Raw genomic sequence first — 23387 nt, 5'->3', positions numbered from 1 at the left:
TTGACTGTTTTTTATGGCGTGTCTATTCCAGTGGAGTGCCAGCTCCTTTCATGTGGTGTTTTTGGGTGTTGATATTGTGTCTAGGGTCCCTGAGGGAGTCAGTCACTTAATATTTTTAAAATATGCCTTTACAGTCTCCACTCTTTATATGCATTAAATATTTTACTCATTCTTGGTAGTGCACATCCTAAGCAGCTAATTCTAGCAAGTATTGCATCAGCTTAAAGGAAACACTCTCGTATGATCAAAGCTCATTACTTGAAATTTTAGTTCATGCCAATATACAATGGAAACTGTCACTTGAAAACCAGTTGTTTATGCCTATTTGGCCTAGTAATAGACCTCTTGAAACTTAGAACCCTAGAAAGCATTACATAGTTCTAGGTTGGGACATTCTGGCCCTAAGGGTAGTTTCTAGTACCACCCACCCTGGCACACCACTTATACTTAAACCCAACCTGCCCCTTAATGTCCTGGTGAGAGTATGAAGTGGGCTAGGATTTCCTAACAAATTAGACAATAAATGTGTGCAGCAGAAAAATGGGGATATATTTGAGTTCCTTTAATTGTATCATAATTGGCTAAAGCCACTTTTGGATGAGCTAGAAGCATGCTCTCTGCTATATGAATGGATAAATATTTTAAACTGATCATATGATTGTACTGTCACAAACTTAATGGGCCTCACTAAGTGACAGCTTCTCTTATCAAATACACCTCTAAGGCAAAAGAAGACGTAAGATTATTTACTATCAAATGCAAATCCTAACTGGGCAGAAGTCCTCCAATGTTAATTAGCTCATGTTCATCATCTCTGTAATTTAATTACTTAACTGTAGATTCTGCTTACCAATTTAACTTGGAGGGTTCACCAGGAAGGTATATTGCTCAACACAAAATAGACCACAGGTGCACTGTTGAGATGAGTGAAAATCCTGATATAAAAATTCCCCATGCTAGGATCCTATATGGGACTAGATTTGTTTTTTGAGAGAATTCTTGGCTCTTCCCCTAAACACTGCTACTTCACCCTACTCCCACATGAAGAAGAGGCATGAAGATAGACCATATTTACCAGCATGTATGTAACAACACATAGGGAAATTTATAACTTTACACAGATAATTATTTGGAAAAAGAAATTAAGTTTTCATCACACACGATTTGTAGGTGTCTCTAAAAGTTGTCTTATATACAGAAATCCATTTTGTTCATACAAGAACAATATATTGGGGCTTCCCTGGTGGCGCAGTGGTTGAGAGTCCGCCTGCCGATGTAGGGGACACGGGTTCGTGCCCCGGTCCGGGAAGATCCCACATGCCGCGGAGCAGCTGGGCCCGTGAGCCATGGCCGCTGGGCCTGCGTGTCCGGAGCCTGTGCTCCGCAACGGGAGAGGCCACAACAGTGAGAGGCCCGCGTACCGCAAAAAAAAAAAAAAAAAAAAAAGATAATGATAACTTCCTTCTATTTTAGATCTTTGCAAGTTGACCACAGTAGAGACACATGGGATGTGGGACAGTTTTTTGTATATATTTAGGTATGAGATGTGAGTGCCTTGATTTTACGAAGAAATGTAAACCCTCCTGTTTGTCACAGCATGTGAAGCTGTCCAAATATCTGTGTTAGCGAAGTTTAGGTCTTTGCCAGTGAGCACAATCACAATGTGTCAGGTTTAATCAAAAGCCTGATTGATTAGGAGAAACAGTCACAGAGCATTGCCTAAAGGAAACGTAGCCCACTCATTCCACTCAGTTTTAAATGTGTTTTATCTTTCTAGACCGCAAGTGAGAGCAACTGCTTGGATCACACTCTCAGCTCCTGGCTGACCAGCATTTCCTATCATATACCCTACACATCTGGGTCCCCGCAGAAAGTACTAGAAAGGGTAAGTAAGTGTTCAAAACTTGCGATATATGTATCAATACTTTGAGAGTTTTTAAGTTTCTGAATACATAACTCGAACTTCCAAGAAGAATTTCATCTCAGGCTTTAGAACTAGGAAAAATCGTGTTTCTCCTTGAGAGAAAAAAAAAAGTGTTCCTCTTCACTGTTGCTGTGTTGGAAGCTCTAATCCCAATCTGTGTGCTGCTCTAGCAATGGTGCAGGACCTCATCATGAACTTCTGTGTCCTAACTTTATACCTGCATTCATCTTGTTAGCCAGATCTTACTGACCCTTCATCCTAATTTGTTTATGTATTTGAAAGTCTGTATCTTGGTATATAAATATATGTAAGCGCCCTCAGATATCATTAGGAAAGATATGGGAATATGGGCGTAAAGAAAATATAGCATTATTCTTTACTATATTGCAAAAGAGAGCGCTACAGTTCCTCATGTACGTTTTATTCTGAGAAGAATATGAGGGTCTTTTCTTACACTGTTTTTTGGCCACAAGTTGTGCAGTGGATGTCAGGAAGCCAGGGCCCTAGGAGGCCAGCTCTGCAGGAAGCTCTGAAAGGCCCTGGACAAGTCCTATAACCACTCCTGCCTTAGCAGTTGGAAGGAATTCTTCTCACTTGTCCCCTGCAGCCCTGTGGTTTTTTGACTTAAAGACAGACTGTCTACATGGAGCGTGAATGTTTGTCTTTCATTCTTTTATCAAGCAATTGTCATACCTGATTTTCTGTGACTGGACGGATGCCTGATGGATGCCTTAGTCTTCCTCCGGGGCACTTTTCACCAGTTAATTCTCACTAGGCATTTTATGAAAGCACTAAATATCACTGCAGCAGTGCAGACACTGCCTAGAGGAGGAATGAAACAATGTGACACTACCTCTTTGTGCAATAATACACTTTTATTTTCCTTTTACCTTTGCAGTCATCTTTGAGTAATTGTTGTGTAAACAATAGAATGGAATGAAATTACATTAAATTGTATGCAAATGGCTCTAGAACACCTTAACAATTATGACAAGGCAATTATAAATAACTTTTTTGTCCTTAGTAATATATATTTGCTTTTTAAAGTACATTAAAGAGCTGCCGTATCTAGGGTTAGCTAGGAAAGAGCAAATGCTACCATCTGGGAGCCACCTCCCTGAAAGTTGAGACTCCAATTTTGAAAATCCTAAGGTTTACTATTCCATAATGTACAGTCAAGCAGAGGGCTATTTGGGTTGAAAGTATTTATTCTTGAAACTTAACAGCGTTTTACCTTTTGGTCATTGCACAAAACCCTTTCTATTATTTTTCACTCCATCTGGGTATTCTGCAGAATTTCAAGTAAAACACGGATTCTGGTATATGTTCAAGTTTATCACCTTTGGAACGACAGATCCTATCACTTCAGGAGATGTCAAATCAGAGGTGGGTACATAATTAGCAATCTAATAGAATGGCAACGTTTTATAGAGCATCCTAAACGTCCCAGTGAAGCAAAACTTACATATGCCACTTTATGTAGAGGAAATTTTAGATCTGAGACTATTCCAGAGTAAAGCAGCCTCAGGCACATTCTTAATGTGAAAGTTTTTTTGTTTTTTGTTTTTGCAAGGCACCTCCCTCTCCCAAGAGACAGTCAGCTTGTGGACTGGTTTTCAGGCAAACCAAAAAGAGTAAGCATCCTAGTTCCTAATTCAGTCATTTCAAAAAATCACAAGTTATAAATACTCCGAAGATAGACCTGAAACTTTTTGTTTAAATAACAAGAGAGTAACTGCAAGAAGCATATATAATCAAAAACGTTTTTCTCTTTCTTCTAGCTAAGGTGTGTAATGCATAAATATATGAAAAATAAAATTCACAGTCAGTTTTAAAACTAGAATTCAAGTTCGGCTAATAAATCTTAATTTTATATTAATTTCTAAATACAACAGAAGAGGCAGTATTGTCAGATGTACAATAAAGTATTATAACAGAAAGGAAGGACAACAATGAGAGAAGAAATAGGCTTCTGATAGAAAAAATTCCTTTCGTTGCCAATAAATAGGACCACCTGAGTGTGTTTCAGATTCTTTTCACGTAAGGGAGATCCGAATTGACTGCTGAGGGTATTAAATAGCTTTTGGAAAAATGAGCAACAGTCGTGCAGCTGTGGTGTTTGCTTGTTCTCATACTGTGGGTTGCTATAGAATAAAGCAGAACTCAGTGTTGTTAAGTTTAAAAAAATTCTTTTTTTATCCCGTTATGTTGAAGCCGGCCTCTTCACAATCCTCTGATTTTGCTAGGGGGTGGGAGGAAGTGGCAGGGGAGGGAAAGGTTGGGGGGAGGGCACGGCGAGGGGGAGGCATGGCAGATCAGGGCGACATCAAGGGACAGACATCAGCTGACACTCAACTGAGCAAACCCAATCAGCTTCACTTCGTCGGGAATCTCCGACCCATCACAGCCAGAAGCCTGAAAAGAGAAAAAGAAACGCTCAGTGCTGGTTGGTTGCTACTGGTTTTTTACAGACTTGTTCGTGTGACGGCAGATCCAAGCACCGTCTTCACGGGGCCAGGTGTCTCATCTCTTCCAGGAGACATCCTAAGAATCACTTTCTTCAGTGACTACTGCGCGCTAACGACCCTGAGAAATCTGGACCTCCAGTACAGAAGGGATTTGTTACCCATGAAAACACCACCACTGGAACCACCGATGAACACAGGACTGCGCAGAAGGTACATACACAATCTCAACAACTAAGTAAAATGCTTTTAAATATGCTTTACTTTTAAAAGAATATTATGAAAGTGAGCAGGAGAGATCTAACAGGTCACACTCAAGGGTAATTTGGTTTTTATCAAAATCACTTCCTTTGTCAAACTGGCCAAAAAAAAGTGAGTGGAACAGCTCATAACAGACAACTGTTGTTTAAATATGTGTAAACAATTTATAATAATCTAGGACATATTATTTATTACCAAGTTATAGAGTGCCAAATACTTTATCATTGCAAAATCCAAAGAAACTGCAAATAAGCCATTGCCCATCAAAGCTTTCACTGGCCCTAATTCAGCTTATTCTCCTCTTTTTGACCTCCCTCTCCTACACACGCACACAGTACTCAGATCACCATTCTAATTTGCCTCTTCACTGTAGTACAAAAATCACAACTGGACATTATGTAAGTACTACGAGTGGGGGGAAGGAAGTTTGAATGCCTGGGAATGGGCAATTAATTACCAAAGGGCCATACAAACCTTTTCTTGGCCTAATGCCTGCTAAATTATTGTTGAAACAATTAGTTTCCCAGGGTACGAAGCCCTTTCCAAAATCATCACGGTGAAGCTGCTTAGCATTGCTCCAAAAAAACGTACAGAAACCAGCCCTTTGCCAACCCCAGCATTTTCCTTTAAAATAAGCAGCTAATTAGAACATATAACTTAATATTTTAAAATAATTATCCTTAAAATAACAGTGTGAGCAGTTATGCTTGATAAGAAAATCCATAGCCTAAAGAGTAGGAATATTAACAAACTTTGTGTCTGTCTAACGATGTCTCTAGTTTCACTTGACAGATAAGATATTCAGTAAAATACCATTTCCAATTTCCATTGTTTGCATTGCCAGGGGCAGAAAGGTCAGAAGTGCTTCTTTCCTCATCACTGAACAAAGCAGGCATACTGATACTGTAATGCTTACCATACCACCCCACCAATTTTCTCCTTCTACTACCTCTGTTTCTTGATCTATCCTCCCTTCCCTAAACCTATCCTATCCTTCCCTAAACCTCCCCTTCTCTCCTTGTCGCTATTGCTAACAGCGTCATTTACTCAGCCCACTGATGCGGGCAGAGACAATCTGTGTAGACAACTGACAAACATCTGAGGTCAAGCTATTGCTGCTGCTGTTGACAAAGGTCAGACTAGCAAGTGTGGAGCACGTCAGTGCATTTGAAAGCTACATCAGAAATTTGTAAATGTGAATAGCAGGAGGTTAAAATGGCTAGAAATAAAAACATTAAAATCCTTCCAGTGAAGAGTAATAGAAGTGAGAATGTGTAGTCAGTGATTATGTGGGTACACGGCATAGGGGGCCCACGTCCCGTCCTATGTTCTGTTTCCTGGCAAAGAGGCACAGGCCGGGGGTTTGGCTTTGCTTCAAGGCACTCAGCCCTCCCTCCTCCAACTATCTTGCTAGCTCTCTCTTAATGCCAAGTCCTTGCCTCTTTGCGGCTTGCAAAATGCTCACGAGGGCAACATACATCTAGAGAAAAGTGACCAGAAACCCTTAACGCAGCAGTTCTCAAACTTTATCAAGAACTCCCAACAGTTCTGTCTCTGTGGGTTACATTTATTGTACCGACTTAGAGATGTTAAAAAAATTATTTTTATAAACAAATGGGACAGAGCCAAACTTACAAGCTTTTGCACAGCAAAGGAAACCGTAAACAAAGCGAAAAGACAATCTACAGAATGGGAGAAAATATTTGCAAACAAACAATGCCACCGACAAGGGCTTAATTTCCAAACTATACAAACAGTTCATACAACTCAACAACAGAGAAACAAACAACCCAATCAAAAAATGGGCAGAAGACCTAAACTGACATTTCTCCAAAGAAGACATACAGATGGCCAACAGGCACACGAAAAGATGCTCAATCGCTAATTATTAGAGAGATGCAAATCAAAACTACAATGAGGCACCACCTCACACCGGTCAGAATGGCCATCGTTAAAAAGTCTAAAAATAACAAATGCTGGAGAGGGTGTGGAGAAGAGGGAACCCTCCTACACTGTCGGTGGGAATGTAAGTTGGTGCAGCCAGTATGGATGTTTCTCAGAAAACTAGAGTTACCATATGATCCAGCAGTCTCACTCCTGGGCATATATCCAGACGAAACTAATCCAAAAAAGATGATACATGCACCCCTATGTTCATAGCACTATTCACAACAGCCAAGACATGGAAACAACCTAAATGTCCATCAACAGAATGGATGAAGAAGATGTGGTACAATATATACAATGAAATACTCAGCCATAAAAAAGAATGACATAATGCCATTTGCAGCAACATGGACGGACCTAGAGATTATCGTATTAAGTAAATCAGAAGGAGAAAGACAAATACCATATGGTATCATTTACGTGGAATCTAAAATATGACACAAATGAACCTGTCTGCGAAATAGAAACAAACCCATGGACATGGAGAACAGACTTGTGGTTGCCAAGGGGGAGGGGGTTGGGGGAAGGATGGAGTGGGAGGCTGGGGTTAAAGTTATTATAGATATAAATGGAGAAACAACAAGGTCCTACCGTATAGCACAGGGAACTATTATATTTAGTATCCTATGATAAAACCATAATGGAAAAAGAATATTAAAAAAAAGAATGTATCACTTTGCTGTATAGCAGAAATTAACACAAAGTTGTAAATCAACTATATTTCAATAAAAAATATTTTTAGTAATGTTAAAGTACTAAATATATTTTAAAACATAAAACATGTTTATGTAGATTATCTGGTACTGACCATCTTAGAAAATAGTTATTTCTAAAGTATTCATTTACTGATTCTTTAAACATTATAGAAATAAACCCACTGTGTGCTAATAAAATCTTCATGAAAAATAAATAATCATAGTTTCCTAAAACAAAAATATGAGAAGAGTGGCACTACTTCTTCCATTTTTGCAAATCTTTAATCTTTTGCTTAATAGAAGATGGCTGGCTTCTTACACCTGCATCTGCATTCACTCTATTGCTCTGTTTTCCTTAAAGTGTATAAAGAAAATCCAGTCTTTCACAAAATAGGTAGTTGGAAAAGGGAAGAGTATCTTAATAGCCTTTCCAGATAATTGTGGATATCATTTGTTACTATGCCGAAACTTGCCAAGTGGTTTTTTCTTTTTTTTTTTTTTCAGATTCAGGTTCCTTTTTATTCAGGAGAACGTCTTTTCATAACACCAATGGTGAGCATTGTCAAGATCCATTCATTCATCAGGGGCTGCAAAATGATGATATTCTATCATTCCTTCCTTATTTGCTAGCTGAATGCTTCTACAAAAAGAAACTTCTCCTCATCAACTATTTGGTTACCCTTAATGGCAGTGTCCATATATACTCCAGTTGCTGAGGCCTCCATGGGCCGCGACCCGTGCAGACAGTCGCCGTCACTGCGTCGTGGAGGTGGGATGGGGGAGGGAGGTTCGCTGCTGCTTCAACGCCTGGGCCCAGCCAGTGGGTGGCCGGGGGGACACCGGGGGACACAGTGTTAGTTGAGAGGACGCCGGGGGACACAGTTGTTAGTTGAGAGGACGCCGGGGGACACAGCCCTGAGCCTGTCCCCGGGCCCCTCAGCTCCCCTGCTGGCCCCGAGGCAGGAGGACCTGGAGGGCCCAGGGAAGAAGGCCGGATCTTCCTCTCAACTGCACTCTCTGCCATGGGGACCACTGCGAGGCTGACTGCCAAGTGGTATTTTCTTAAAGCTTAGTTGCAATGTAGAACGTGAAACCATCACATTCAACTTTTCATAACTATATTATAGTAAACAGTGGTCTGTTTTACCTTTGAATGGATCTGTTACCTGTGTATGATGTTTTAGCATCACTGAGCTATGCAAACCTTCCAAATGTTGACATTAAACAATATCAACAAATCATATTTATTAATATTACCCATCCCCAATCTCATCAGAAATGCCTTTAAGTACTGGGGGTCGGGCGGGGGTGTTTCTCTCAAGCTTACCACGGCAGACACAAGTTTTCTAAAATCCTGTTTGTGCTTGAAATCTGAAGTTTCTTATCGACAACAAATTGGTCAGTTGTTTTCCTTAAAGTGTCAGGCTTACTTGGTTCATTTCGAAAAACAAGTCTGCCAAATCCCTAGTCTGAATAGCCAATGTTTGTCAGTTGTTCTTCCAAGTAAAAGTGATATTCCATGAAAAAAAAATATGGCTAGTTCGGCTCACAACTCCAACAACTCACCAGTGGTCTTCCTGGAGACAACCATCATACTTCAGTACTGAAGAAAAGATGTGTTCTCAAGTGGGGACTTGAGCCAGGTCCACTTATTTCTTAAAATTTTATTTACTTGCTGAGTGATGGAATGAGTGCTTTGAAGATGATGCCTACTACTACGGTTTGATGTTCCTGCCTTGATGTGTGCCAACATCAGTAGCTTTAACCACAATGGCTTTTACACCAAATGTCAACACAATGGAAAAGGCCAAGTAACACCTTAGTATTGTTATGAAAAGTTTTGACACTCAGGGTCCCTTAAAATGGTTTCAAGGAATCCCAGAAGTTCAGTACCCTCACTTTGAGAACTCCGCTTCAAAGGAAAATGTATCCGTTATCAGGACTGTAGCATGATAGTGTAACACCACTGCTCTCACTCAAGTGTCTGTACTGATTCCTGAAAGCCCCCACTTCCCCATCCCTCCTGACACACCAGCAGGTGTGGCCCACATCCTGCAGAGGAGTTGAAGATGCGGTTGTCCAGCATCGATCATAAGGATTCCTCACCACCTGGAGAGTTTCTGACCTCCTCAGGTGATTCAAAGGTTCAGCAGTTTGAGAACCTCTGTTCTACCCTAGTGTGCCGCAAAGTGTGAACCTCCCTTTCCTTTAGAACGGGAGTTCCCAAACTTCAGCATCAGAATCATGTGGAGAGCGTGTTAACACATGGATTCCTGTGCCCCATTCCCCCAACATTCTGATTCCTTAGGCCTGGGATGGGGCCCCAGAATTCACATTTTTATCAAGTTTCCAGGTGAAGCTGACACTGTCCATCTGGGGACCACACTTTGCAGAACCATTGTTTCACACTGAACAGGAGACAGCTGCTATGCTACATGGACCTTCTTGAACTGACAGTTTCAGCAGGGGGAGTAAGTTTAATACTCTCAGTTGGTTTTTATATCATTTCAGTCCTGGCTTTACCTGTACTTTGGGGAATGTTGCCTTAGTTGTGCAGCCTCGGGAAATAAGGCTCTTTAGTCATTAATTACCAATGCTTATAAAATTGCTATCTGCTGCTCACCGTCAGTAATTACTAGAGAAATGCAAATCAAAACTATAATACAATGAGGTAACACCTCACACCAGTCAGCATGGCCATCATTAAAAAGTCTACAAATAACAAATGCTGGAGAGGGTGTGGAGAAAAGGGAACCCTCTTGCACTGCTGGTGGGAATGTAAGTTGGTATAGACGCTATGGAGAACAGTATGGGGATCCTCAGAAAACTAAAAATAGAGCTACCATACGATCTAGCAACCCCACTCCCGGGCACATATCTGGACAAAACTCTAATCCAAAAAGATACATGCACCCCTATGTTCATAGCACCACTATTCACAATAGCCAAGACATGGAAGCAACCTAAGTGTCCATGGACAGATGAAGGGATAAAGAAGATGTGGTACATATATACAACGGAATACTACTCAGCCATACAAAAGAATGAAATAATGCCATTTGCAGCAACATGGATGCAACTAGAGATGATCATACTAAGTGAAGTCAGAAAAAGACAAATAACATATGATATGACTTATATGTGGAATCTAAAATATGACACAAATGAACCTACCTACAAAACAGACACAGAATCACGGACGTAGAGAATTGTCTGGTGGTTGCCAACAGGGAAGGGGGTTGGGGGAGGGATGGAGTGGGAGGTTAGGGTTAGCAGATGTAAGCTTTTATATATAGAGTGGATAAACAACAAGGTCCTACTCTAATAGCACAGGGAACTATATTCAGTATCCTATGATAAGCCATAATGGAAAAGAATATTCAAAAAGAATGTTTATATGTGTATAACTGAATCATTCTGCTGTACAGCAGACATTAACACAACTTTGGAAATCAGCAGTTTTTTCAATTGAAGTATAGTTATCTGCAATCTACGTGATTAAACTTCAGAAACTAAAATCTGTACGGCTCACGTAAATGTGTACCAACTGGATGTTAATTACATGCACAGTTGACCCTTGAACAATGCAGGGGTTGGGGGTTCCAACCCTCCAAGCAGTGGAAAATCCAAATGTAACTTATATTTGGCCCTCCTTAAACATGGTTCCTCTGCATCTGCGAATTCAACTAATCACAGGTTGTTAGTACTGTTGTAGGTGTTTACTGAAAAAAGTTCGTGTCTAACTGGATTTGTGCAGTTCAAACCCATGCTGTTCAAGGGTCAACTGTACTTACAATTTGTGTTGTTTCTTCAAGAACAAATTAAATATTTTACATTTTCACTAACACGATTTTAAAAATCCCACACTGAAAGCAGCCAAGACTTACCTACTTTACAAAACTGCAAGGTAGCATGACTTAAAAAAATTTATGAAGACTTGCCTTGAGGCTTACAACGATAAAACCATACTGATATGTCAAACTCAAAGCACATAGTACTTGAGCTGAAATGCCGCCTATGCCTGAACCACTTTGTTGAAAGTGGTAAGAAGGTTTACTGATCTCCCGGCTCCCAGCCACGTCAACAACGGAAATCATACTTCACTTACTATCTTACCTGTCAAAGGAAGCTAAAGATCTCATTGGGTGGAGGAAAAAAAGTACATGTACTTCTTTAAATAACCAATATCCTTGCCCCTCAGGCCACTGTCCTTCTTATATAAGCAGATATATAAGATAAGAGACACCTTTTCAAGCCTGAGGCCTTTTCAAGCCTTTTCAAGCCTACATTGTGGTGGGAGCTGGGAGAGGAAAGAGATTGGAGAAGGAGTCATCTACCAATAGAATGCTTCCCAGCCTCGGCTAAACACTGGAATCATCAGGGGCGCCTTCCAAGTTCCCAGAGCCCAGACTCCACAAAGAACAATTAAATTAGGCTATGTGGAACGGGACGCAGGCATTCGTAATTTTTTAAAGTGTCTCCACCATTCCTTCAGTGAAACCACTGTGCAGCCAGGTGAAGAACCACAATACTAACTACTACTCTTTCGATAATTTTCAGGCCCCTTACATTCTCCTTTAGAAAGCAAAGGAAGCGCTGAGATTAAAATGATAAACAGCTGAGAGATGAAAGGGCTATAAGCAGTAGCCGCTTAGGAGGAAAAATGCTTCCGAAACACTTTGATCTTTTAGTCTTCAATAAAATAACCAAATTGGATCTCTGTGGTTTTACCAGGATGTTATTAGTGTCCGACAGAAGATTAAGGCAAGGAGCACTTCAAATGAGCTCCGTCAAATGGGTCTCAAACTGGCTGGCAACCGACAGCCACAAAGAAACCCTCTCAGGTTTTAACTAGGGATGCATGGAGAGTTAACTGACAGAAACAGAAGGTCACTCCTGAGTTTGGCTTTATTTAACACCTTTAACTGTCTTTGGGGGGAAAGCCATCAATTTCCATTTACTGAGAATGCCACACATTCCAATCCATTCTCAAGCTATAAGGGGAAAGAAAAACTTGCACGGCTTCTCCTGCAGGTCTCCTGCGCCAGACAGGCCAATATTACTCACTCTGCTTAAGGTACAAAGGAGATCTGGTCTCAACCAGTGTAAGTGTGTCTAGTCATCCAAAAGGTGAATCCACAAACAGAAACCTGTAAAACCATAAGGCTGCAAGGTCCCGCCTGTAAGACTGAATAGTTGTTGAGCACTGGGCCGTGATGCTAGATCAGGGTTGAATTCCCAGCTTCTGCACTGCTTGATCCTGGGCAAGTTAACCTCACAGAGCCTCTGATTCCCAAGACATAAAATGGACCCAACGACATCACCATCTTGGAGGCTCGTGAGGACTAAATTAACTGAGCTGAAGTAGGTAAAACACCTCACGCAATGGCCCGCAAACGGTGGATGCACATGAAATAGCAGTGATTCTTGTTATTTCTGCAGGCAAGGCCAAGGCATTTTGAGAGAAATTTTCCTAAATGAGGTTTGTGTTCTGATATATTTTATTAATTATGATCAAGTCCCTACTACGTGCAGGGAATCCAACAGAAGTCCCTGCCTGCCTGGAGCCTCTGAACTTATTAGAGACACAAATAAGATTCTACACAATTTCAATATAATATAACCTTTCGGGGAGAGAATACAGGAGGAGCACCGAGGCCAAGACCGGATGCCAGAAAAAAGCTTGTTGGAGAAGTGAAATTAAGGCAGAAAACTGGAACGTGTCTAGGTGTTGGTGACACAGCGAGCAGGCCTGGAGAAGTTGAGAGAGAAGGGTATTTTAGGGAAGAGTACATACAAAGGGTCAGCTGATGAAAATAGGAGGAGAGAGGACTAGGGGAAGAAGTGAATGGGGGGATAAAGAAAGGTGGAGCAGGACCTAAAAGGAAGTCTGATCGGGGAGGACTTCCTTTAGCCATGATCAGGGTTTGAGTTTCAGAAGAGGACAGTGGAGAGCCAGTCGAGTATTTGGGGCATTTTGGAATTAACGAAGAATTACGCGGGCTAGAGCCCCAGTGTGGTAAACAGAGCCTGGAGGCTGGCAAGTTGTAGGCAGGAAGCTCAGTTTGGGAAAGAGGATCCCGCTAGGGGGCTGAGAATGGGGATGAGAAGAACAGACTCAAGAGAGCGAATCCAGGGAACTAGTTTCACAGGGACAGTATAGTTTATCTAGGGACAGCATAGTGGGTGTTTTTACAAAACCTTCAGTACTATGAAAGGCCTGGGGTTGCTACTCCTATTTTATAGGTAGGCGAGTTTAGAGACAATGGGAATAAACCAGCATAAAAGTTTTAATCTCTTATCTCTAGGTTTACATGTTCAAAATTGGGAAGATGTTCAGGAGGTGGTATGTTGTAACTTCTTTTTTTGCAGTAGAAAAAAACCGAAGAAACATTACTACTGGCTTGAAATGCAGACACAGGGTGTCATCTTTCTCATCCATATATCCTCATATAAGTGAAACATGTTTGTGAAGATGCAGGTGAATTAGAAACATAATAGAGGTGATAGAGGAGCCCCAAGCTAGAAGATGAATTTTTCAGTTTGTTAATTTCTCACTCTTTGTCTGACTAAAATGTTCTTTTGTTATCAAAACAAAATGAATTTCTTCAGCTAAATTCTTTCTGTGAAAATCTTTGTGTTTTTCTTTTATCACTCAGCCTGGCCCTCTGAATTTAGCTGAGGAGCAAGACCCAGAAAGTTAATTAGCACCAGGTTAACATTTGCTGTAACGAATCATTTAGCATTTTCTGGCCATGCACATTTTCCATTAAACTTTCACGAGAAATAAAACAGACAGACCATCAACGTATGTTGTGCAAAACAAAGTGTTGGTCATCTAGATCTTAAATTGCTTGCAGCATTCAAGACTGGCCCTTGATAAGAATAATTTATAATTTAAAAAATGAGTCATTTAACATCCTGCTTGCAAAAACCTTCAGGAAAATCGTCACTTGTGACTACTTGGACTTCTCTCCATTTCTGGCCATGATCACAATCTCTTAGTTTCACAAGGACCTCAGAATGCTCAGTATCTGTATCTCTATGGCTACTCTAGTTCTTTAATTTAAAATCTGCTAGTGCAGAAAAACTGCTGGAATATCTCCTCTCCACAAGAACCTGTTACTGTGATTTGAAATGTGGAGTTAAAATGTTATGTCATTGCTCACTAGCCTTCAGAGGGCTGTTCTACAATCGCTTCCAATTACTTAAACCATTTCTACAACAATCGGCCTCAATTTTTAAACGTTAGAACCACTTGGCTTTTGCTTCAGGAAAGCTTTAGTAAGAGTGCTGCTTCAAACTCAGTTTAGTTTTGTCTTTATGGTCAAGTTGCCATACAAACTGGAAGCAAAAGGGTACAGACTTCAAGACTTCTCAAATGGCTACTCTTATTAAAGATGTGATGGTAAAAGAACAAGCTATGCTCATGGAAGAGGAACTTTCCAGTCATGATCAGAAACTGTTCCCAAGCCATAAAAAAGAACAAAATAATGCCATTTGCAGCAACGTGGATGGACCTAGAGATTGTCATACTGAGTGATGTCAGACAGAGAAAGACAAATATCATATGATACCGCTTATATGTGGAATCCAAAAATAAAAAAAGGGTACAAATGAACTTATTTACAAAACAGAGTCACAGATGTAGAAAACAAACTTATGGTTATCAGGGGGGAAAGGGAGGGGAGGGATAAATTGCGAGATTGGGATTGACATATACACACTACTATATATAAAACAGATAACTGATAAGGACCTACTCTGTAGCACAGGGAACTCTACTCAATAACCTGTAATGACCTATATGGGGAAAGAATTAAAAAAAAAGTAGATATATGTATATGTATAACTGATTCACTTTACTGTATACCTGAAACTAACACAACACTGTAGATCAACTATATTCCAATTAAAAAACAAAACAAAAAACCCCAGAAAATCTTCCCAAATGTTGACCAGGTAAATGACGAATGCAAAAACGGATGCCCACCCCCAAAACCAACAGCAGAATTACAGGACAGGTTAATAATGATATTATTCCTTATTGGCACAGCATGGCGAAATATTTACCTTCGTTCCATAACTTTCCACTTACCAACTTAAATGTCAATGTTTTTAAAGCTTTGGGATCATCTACAATCTTCTGTAAATTAGCAGCCACTGTAAAATACAAACATGGAGAAAAAGTGTCCAAATTATTTCCAATAACTGGATTTTCACATCAATGATTCAGAAAATCTAATGATGCAATAACCTGCAAAATCATCTCTTTCACAGACATTACGAAGTCCATACAAATGACCAAACTACTCTCATAAAGACGTTTTCTACCACAATCTACATCTTCAGCACATCTGAATTAATCACTATACACTGACCCCAAGTTTTCTACAATAAAATGAGAAATTACTTTCTAGTGGAAAGTAGAAATGATAGTAGCCCCCCATTGTTTCCACCACCTGGTTTTTCTCAACACTCATTATTAAGAGATCTGTTAGCCAGGAGAGGGCAGTACAAAACAGAGGAGGGGTATCGCAACGACCCATTTCTCTGGAAATAATAGGTCAGCATTTCGAACTCCTGTCCCTATAAATTCACTCAATTCTCTGCACCCATTTTTATCAAAGCAACAAAATACAGTGGATAACCTCTACGACTCAGGCATGTGTTTTAGTGCTTTCAGGGCACGATGATCTGTCAAAGCAGTGAAGTACCACCTTGAGCAACACAGGAACTGGCTGAACAGGGTCAAGCACTAGAGGCTGTCCGTTTGGAGCTCAACAGTGCAGCTGTGTTTTTAGTACTGGCCAGATTCATCAGAGACCCCATCCTGCTCTCTGTGGCGCCATGACGTATTTGAGGCTCTCACAGAGAAGTCAGCCTTTCTTGCTTTGGGTACTGTTTATGAACAGAATCCTCAACAGGCGATGCCGATGGAAATTTAACACCTTCCTCTTTCCACGACCAAACCTGAACGTCAGGTAAGTACTATTGGTCAAAGAAAGTGAAGTTACTACATTGAAGAAATTAGGAGAGAGGTCCTCTTCATCATTTTTATTTTTCATGAGGAAAACCCCCTGCTGCTTCAGTAATTAGGCGTCTGAAAAGTTATCTGAATATTTTAAGGAAAAAGAAAACCAATTTAGGAGAAAACAGTAAACATATAAATATTTTGAGAAGAGTGTTTCAAGTAGCAAGTTTGTAAGTAGAAAGAAATCTGTGCAAATTTTATTTTTCTCTAAGGTTGACTGAAAACAACCTAGACACAAGAATTTCTCGGCAGATTAGTTTCATTTAATCCATCTGCTGTGGAGGGAAAAAAATTATATATTCAATATAGCCTGTTTCTCTTTTTTTTAATTTTTAAAATTTATTTTATTTATTTTATCTTTGGCTGTGTTGGGTCTGTTGCTGCATGGGCTTTTCTCTAGTTGCAGCGAGGGGGGGCTACTCTTCACTGCAGCACACGGGCTTCAGTAGTTGTGGCACACGGGCTCAGTAGCTGTGGCACACGGGCTTAGTTGCTCTGCAACAACGTGGGATCTTCCCAGACCAGGGCTCAAACCCGTGTCCCCTGCATTGGCAGGCAGACTCTTAGCCACTGTGCCACCAGGGGAAGCCCTGGCCTGTTCCTCTTCATAAACCACAATTACAAGCACCATTTTATCTTCATCTGTTGCCCTCTTAATACTTCCAATCTTAGTAACAAAGTTTCATTTTTGTTAACACCCGTCTCCCCCACTCATCTTTTTCTCTCCCTCGATTTTGCCCATGCAGCAAACTTACACACATCATGTACAGACTCTGGGCCACCAACCTCAATCTTCTTTTGGCCTCCTCCACAGTTTCCTGAACTTATCTCAGATACTAAAATCATCTAGTAGTCTACACAAGAAACATTGGCTCATGGAGTGAAAAGCTCTGCTGTAAAATCCTGGCCACTAAAGCCAGTACTGATGGTGTCAGGGCATTCTGACTATACGAAAATTGCAGCAACTGAGCAGAGTCACCCTTTTCTTAAAGCATGAAAGTGTTCTAATAGTTCCTTGGATTTGGGCTGATTTCACGAGTGGCCGTAAAGTCTTCACATGAATTTCAGTTCTTTCATTAGAGTCTCCCCATAAATGTGGATGACGTACTGCCTTGTTCTGGTCATCTATTTCCAGTCTGCTCTTTAACGTTCCACCCAAAGCAGAGCTGCGTCCTACACTAATTCACAACCCTCTCTCTGGTGGACACGCATCTGTGGTAGGGCCAATTTCTAAGGAACATGGCTACAAGCAAGTTGTAGCCTGGAGGGCAACAATGACCTGCTGGCATCTTAAACAGTCATCCCAGAAACCATGTCCCCAAACTGTGAACCCTACACCTCGGGGGACATTAGAAATTCAAATTCTGTCTTCAGCTCAAAGCAAAAATAGCAAAACTGGCCACTTACCCGATTACTCATCCCAGGTGCTACGCTTATTTTCAATTTCGTTGATTCTAATTTGTTATAAAGTGCTACAAAATACCTTCATTTAACTGATGTCACATAAAATTCAGGGTGATGCTAACTTCTCTTCTAGTAGCAATGCTCATTGAAAAAGATGGGTGTCACTGTTTCCTCCCTTCTCCTGACTGCACCCGGATTTCTAAATTAAAACGCTCCTTACCCAGAACGTGAGCTGAGAAGGAAGGGCTGGGTAGGGCTGGCTGTTAATTTAGAGCTCCTCAAGTATATGCTTAATGTTTTAAGATACCCTAGTTTCCAAAAATAAATTATGGGGCTTCTGAACCCTGCTTACTCAGTGGCCATCAAGTCATTTCTGATCCCTCCTGGCTTTCCCAAATAAAACTCATTCCCCTTTATTCAACATAGTTTTGGAAGTTCTAGCCACAGCAATCAGAGAAGAAAAATAAAGGGAATCCAAATTGGAAAAGAAGAAGTAAAGCTGTCACTGTTTGCAGATGACATGATACTATACATAGGGAATCCTAAGGATGCTACCAGAAAACTACTAGAGCTAATCAATGAATCTGGTACAGTTGCAGGATACAAAATTAATGCACAGAAATGTCTTGCATTCCTATACACTAATGATGAAAACTCTGAAATTAAGAAAACACTCCCATCTACCACTGCAACAAAAAGAATAAAATATCTAGGAATAAACCTACCTAAAGAGACAAAAGACCTGTATGCAGAAAATTATAAGACACTGATGAAAGAAATTAAAGATGATAAAAATAGATGGAGAGATATACCACGTTCTTGGATTGGAAGAACCGACATTGTGAAAATGTTTCTACTACCCAAAGCAATCTACAGATTCAATGCAGTTCCTATCAAACTACCACTGGCATTTTTTACACCTAGAACAAAAAGTTTCACAATTTGTATGGAAACACAAAAGACCCCAAATAGCCAAAGCAATCTTGAGAATGAAAAATGGAGCTGGAGGAATCAGGCTCCCTGACTTCAGACTATACTACAAAGCTACAGTAATCAAGACAGTATGGTACTGGCACAAAAACAGAAAGATAGATCAATGGAACAGGATAGAAAGCCCAGAGATAAACCCACGCACATACGGTCACCTTATCTTTGATAAAGGAGGCAAGAATATACAGTGGAGAAAAGACAGCCTCTTCAATAAGTGGTGCTGGGAAAACTGGACAGCTCCATGTAAAAGAATGAAATTAGAACACTCCCTAACACCATACACAAAAATAAACTCAAAATGGATTAAAGACCTAAATGTAAGGCCAGACACTATCAAACTCTTAGAGGAAAACATAGGCAGAACACTCTATGACATAAATCACAGCAAGATCCTTTTTGACCCACCTCCTAGAGAAATGGAAATAAAAACAAAAATAAACAAATGGGACCTAATGAAACTTCAAAGCTTTTGCACAGCAAAGGAAACCATAAACAAGACCAAAAGACAACCCTCAGAATGGGAGAAAATATTTGCAAATGACGCAACTGACAAAGGATTAATCTCCAAAATTTACAAGCAGCTCACGCAGCTCAATAACAAAAGAACAAACAACCCAATCCAAAAATGGGCAGAAGACCTAAGTAGACATTTCTCCAAAGAAGATATACAAATTGTCAACAAACACATGAAAGATGCTCAACATCATTAATCATTAGAGAAATGCAAATCAAAACTACAATGAGATATCATCTCACACCGGTCAGAATGGTCATCATCAAAAAATCTGTAAACAATAAATGCTGGAGAGGGTGTGGAGAAAAGGGAACCCTCTTGCACTGTTGGTGGGAATGTGAATTGGTACAGCCACTATGGAGAACAGTATGGAGGTTCCTTAAAAAACTACAAATAGAACTACTGTGTGACCCAGCAATCCCACTACTGGGCATATACCCTGAGAAAACCATAATTCAAAAAGAGTCATGTACCAAAATGTTCATTGCAGCTCTGTTTACAATAGCAAGGACATGGAAGCAACTTGAGTGTCCATCATCTGATGGATAAAGAAGATGTGGCACATATATACAATGGAATATTACTCAGCCATAAAAAGAAATGAAATTGAGTTATTTGTAGTGAGGTGGATGGACTTGGAGTCTGTCATACAGAGTGAAGTCAGAAGGAGAAAATCAAATACCGTATGCTAACACATATATGTGGAATCTAAGAAAAAAAAATGTCATGAAGAGCCTAGGGGTAGGACGGGAATAAAGACACAGACCTACTAGAGCATGGACTTGAGGATATGGGGAGGGGAAAGGGTAAGCTGTGACAAAGCGAGAGAGAGGCATGGACATATATATACACTACCAAACATAAGGTAGATAGCTAGTGGGAAGCAGCCGCATGGCACAGGGAGATCAGCTAGGTGGTTTGTGACCACCTAGAAGGGTGGGATAGGGAGGGTGGGAGGGAGGGAGACGCAAGAGGGAAGAGATATGGGAACATATGTATATGTATAACTGATTCACTTTGTTGTAAAGCAGAAACTAACACACTATTTTAAAGCAATTATACTCCAATAAAGATGTTAAAAAAAAAACTCATTCCCCTAGTTTCTGATGCAGGCTCTGTGTTATTCCTTGAACTTGTCCCTTCCGTGCTCCACAGCCCACTGTCTTTGCTCTCGGTGCTTTCTCTGTCTCTTGACCACACAGGACACAGGTGACACTCACTAAGGCCCCAGGGATTGTGGCCCTCTTGCCCTACCACTGGGAGTACATGATACCTTTGTGTGAGCCATCTATTTCTTGCTTTTTTTTTTTTTTTCGGTACGCAGGCCTCTCACTGTTGTGGCCTCTCCCTTTGCGGAGCACAGGCTCCGGACGCGCAGGCTCAGAGGCCATGGCTCACGGGCCCAGCCGCTCCGCGGCATGTGGGATCCTCCCGGACCGGGGCACGAACCCGTGTCCCCTGCATCGGCAGGCGGACTCTCAACCACTGCGCCACCAGGGAAGCCCTGTTTCTTGCTATTTTTGTGTCCCTGCATCACACTTCAGGCTTGAATCTCTGTCAGGGCTGGAAGTCTCTGTTTGCTCTTTTGGATAACATTTGACCTAATGTACCGTAAGTACTGCCCTTTATGAAGCTGTAATAATATCATTAACAACCACATGGAACAAGATGGTGATGCTCAATACCCTCCTGAATCTAAACAGAGAAGGAAATAAAGAGTCTCCCAGGGGTAAGCTACCAGAGGCCAGGCAGCAGAGGGGACATTTCTCTGGCCAACTAAGTCAGGCGTTCTGCAGACACTGTTTTCTCTACAGTCTCCCTGTACTACTCCAATTCTGCACATTTTGACAGTTAGGAAAAGTAACATTTAGATAATGACTATTTACAGTTTGTGTTTGTATTCTGAGTGATCATTCAAAAGATACACTTTTCTCCCTACGTACCAGCGTATTTCACAACAATCTCATATGGTACTGATGTTCTCATGGAGGTGACTGAATTTAATTTGAGCTCTTCTCAGACAAAAGCTGTGGGGAAAAGCACACCAAATGAACCCCAAGGCTGATGTATTCCCCTAGTAAGAAATTCTAAGGTGAGACAAAAGCGTAGACCTGGGTTACCTGACGACGATAATGTCACAATGTGTTTTACTCAAAGACACACCCTGTAGGTTGCATTGGTGCAGAAAGGCAGCATGAAATTGCGAAAAAAGAGACATGGGTGCCAAAAGAGAATCCAAGCTCTAAGGAGAAAAGGAGAGGCTAGGAGAGTGAGTTTCTTATGGATACGGCTATAACACTAATGCAAAATTAGGGCTAATTAACAATTCAGTTTGGGACAAAATAAAAGAGATTTGCCCTTTTATTTCCCCCTAATCTCTGGCGCTTATCTTCAGGAGATGCAGTGTAGCACAGTGTGCAACAGCCTGAATTCTCCAGCCAGACTGCCTGTGTTCAAATCCTCCTTCTGAGAGCTGTGTGGCCCACGAACTTGGGCAAGTTTCCTTAGCCTCTTCGTGCTTGAAGTTATGCATCTGTAAAATGTGGATATTAATGGTGCCTACCTGATAGCGTTGTTTTGAGGATTAAGTTAGTAACAAAGTTCTTAGAACAGTGTTTGATTTATAGCAAGTACATAATAAACATTAGCTTATTGCCTCTACCCTGGACAACTGTGAATCTTAACCGGTTTCCTTGCTTTCAGTCTAAACTTCTCAAGAGCCCTGTTTCTCACACCTGAGTTACCTGGAGAATTTAAGTCATAAATTGGAACGTGTTGCCTCCTTAGGTAATACTGTTTAACTGTTCCCATCAACTCTGGGATAAAGCTCAAGTTCTTAATGTGGTCCAACAGACCCTCTATGGTCCTACCTCCCTGGTTTACTTTTTGTCATTTCCTACCCCGAATTTCCCCAGGAAGGGTTCTGTAACCCCCATTCTCCTCTACACCTCTACCACTGTGTGCTGAAATTATCTGTTATAGACCTGATTTCCCCACTAAACTCTTTGATAACCCAGGCAAAATCTTACCCACCTCTGCAAAAGGTTTACCTTTGACATATATGTGTGTGTGACATATATCCACATACACAGAAACTGACGATTTCTCACCACCTCCACTGCTACGACACAAGTATAGCCACCATCATCCTGTCGAGATTCGTACAATCACCTATCGTCTCCCTGCTCCCATCCCAGTCCCTCAAGTCTGGCCTCCACCCAGCAGTCCGATGAGCCTTCTAACATATAATAAGACCACGTGACTTCTCTTTTCAAAGCCCCCTGCCAGCGGTGCAGCTCAGACTAAAAACCACAGTCTCTACAATGAGCAAGTCTCCTGGTCCATGTCTGACCTCATCCCTCACCATTCTTTCTGGCTGCCCCTACTCCAGCCACAATAGCCTCTGTGCTGCTCCTTGAGTGTTCAAAGCAGGCTTCCACCGGCGACCCTCTGTACCTGCCATTCCCTCTGCCAGAAACGCTGCTTCTCCATGGCTCTCCCTTCCAAGTTGCTGCTCACATGTCTCTGGCCACCCTATCAACACCCCTCCACAGCTGCACTCTCTACTTCTTTACCCAGAAGTTTTTTCATAGCACTTATCATCACCAGACATGCTATATATTTATGACGTTTTGGATATGGCTTTTCACTTATCCCCGCACGAGGCACATAAGCTTCATGAGTCCAGGAACTCTGTCTGTTCACTGCTATGTTGCTACTGCCTGCCACATAGTGTCAATATAGAGGGTTCTAAGATTCTAAAAACCCCAGGTTAATATCCTTTTATAGAAGAATTATTCATATCTTAGAAGAAGTTCTACAAATGTGTCTCCTGAAATAATCTAGTTTATTTTACCAAAGCAAATCAATTAACTCTTGGCTCATCTCAAATGAATACCGAGTATCCTAGGCAACCATGACTTTGAAGACTGGTTGTTAACAGGCACATGAAAAGATGCTCAATCACTAATTATTAGAGAAAAGCAAATCAAAACTACAGTGAAGTACCACCTCACAGCAGTCAGAATGGCCATCATCAAAGTCTACAGATAACAAATGCTGGAGAGGGTGTGGAGAAAAGGGAACCTTCCCACACCGTTGGTGGGAATGTAAGCTGGTGCAGCCACTATGGAAAACGGTATGGAGGGTCCTT

The 23387-nt window shown here is 41.1% G+C and overlaps 1 protein-coding gene across 3 annotated transcripts in view; it reads right to left on the bottom strand.

Annotated features, from left to right (window-relative positions):
- Window positions 1-2832: 2832 nt before the first annotated feature.
- Window positions 2833-23387, bottom strand: part of STK39 (serine/threonine kinase 39) — a 308616-nt gene continuing 288061 nt past the window's right edge. For all 3 annotated transcript variants that reach the window (XM_082658864.1, XM_082658866.1, XM_082658865.1), the window contains 2 exons: window positions 15391-15455; window positions 2833-4339 (listed from right to left, as the gene is read on the bottom strand). In XM_082658864.1, the coding sequence (XP_082514990.1) occupies window positions 4265-4339; window positions 15391-15455 (140 nt within the window). In that variant the 3' untranslated portion in view covers window positions 2833-4264. The remainder of the gene's footprint in view (window positions 4340-15390; window positions 15456-23387) is intronic.

The sequence above is a fragment of the Grampus griseus genome, assembly GCF_964374135.1.
Source record: "Grampus griseus genome assembly, chromosome: 7".
In the NCBI taxonomy this organism is placed as follows: Eukaryota; Metazoa; Chordata; class Mammalia; order Artiodactyla; family Delphinidae; genus Grampus; species Grampus griseus.
This window is presented reverse-complemented; position numbering and strand designations above follow the sequence as displayed.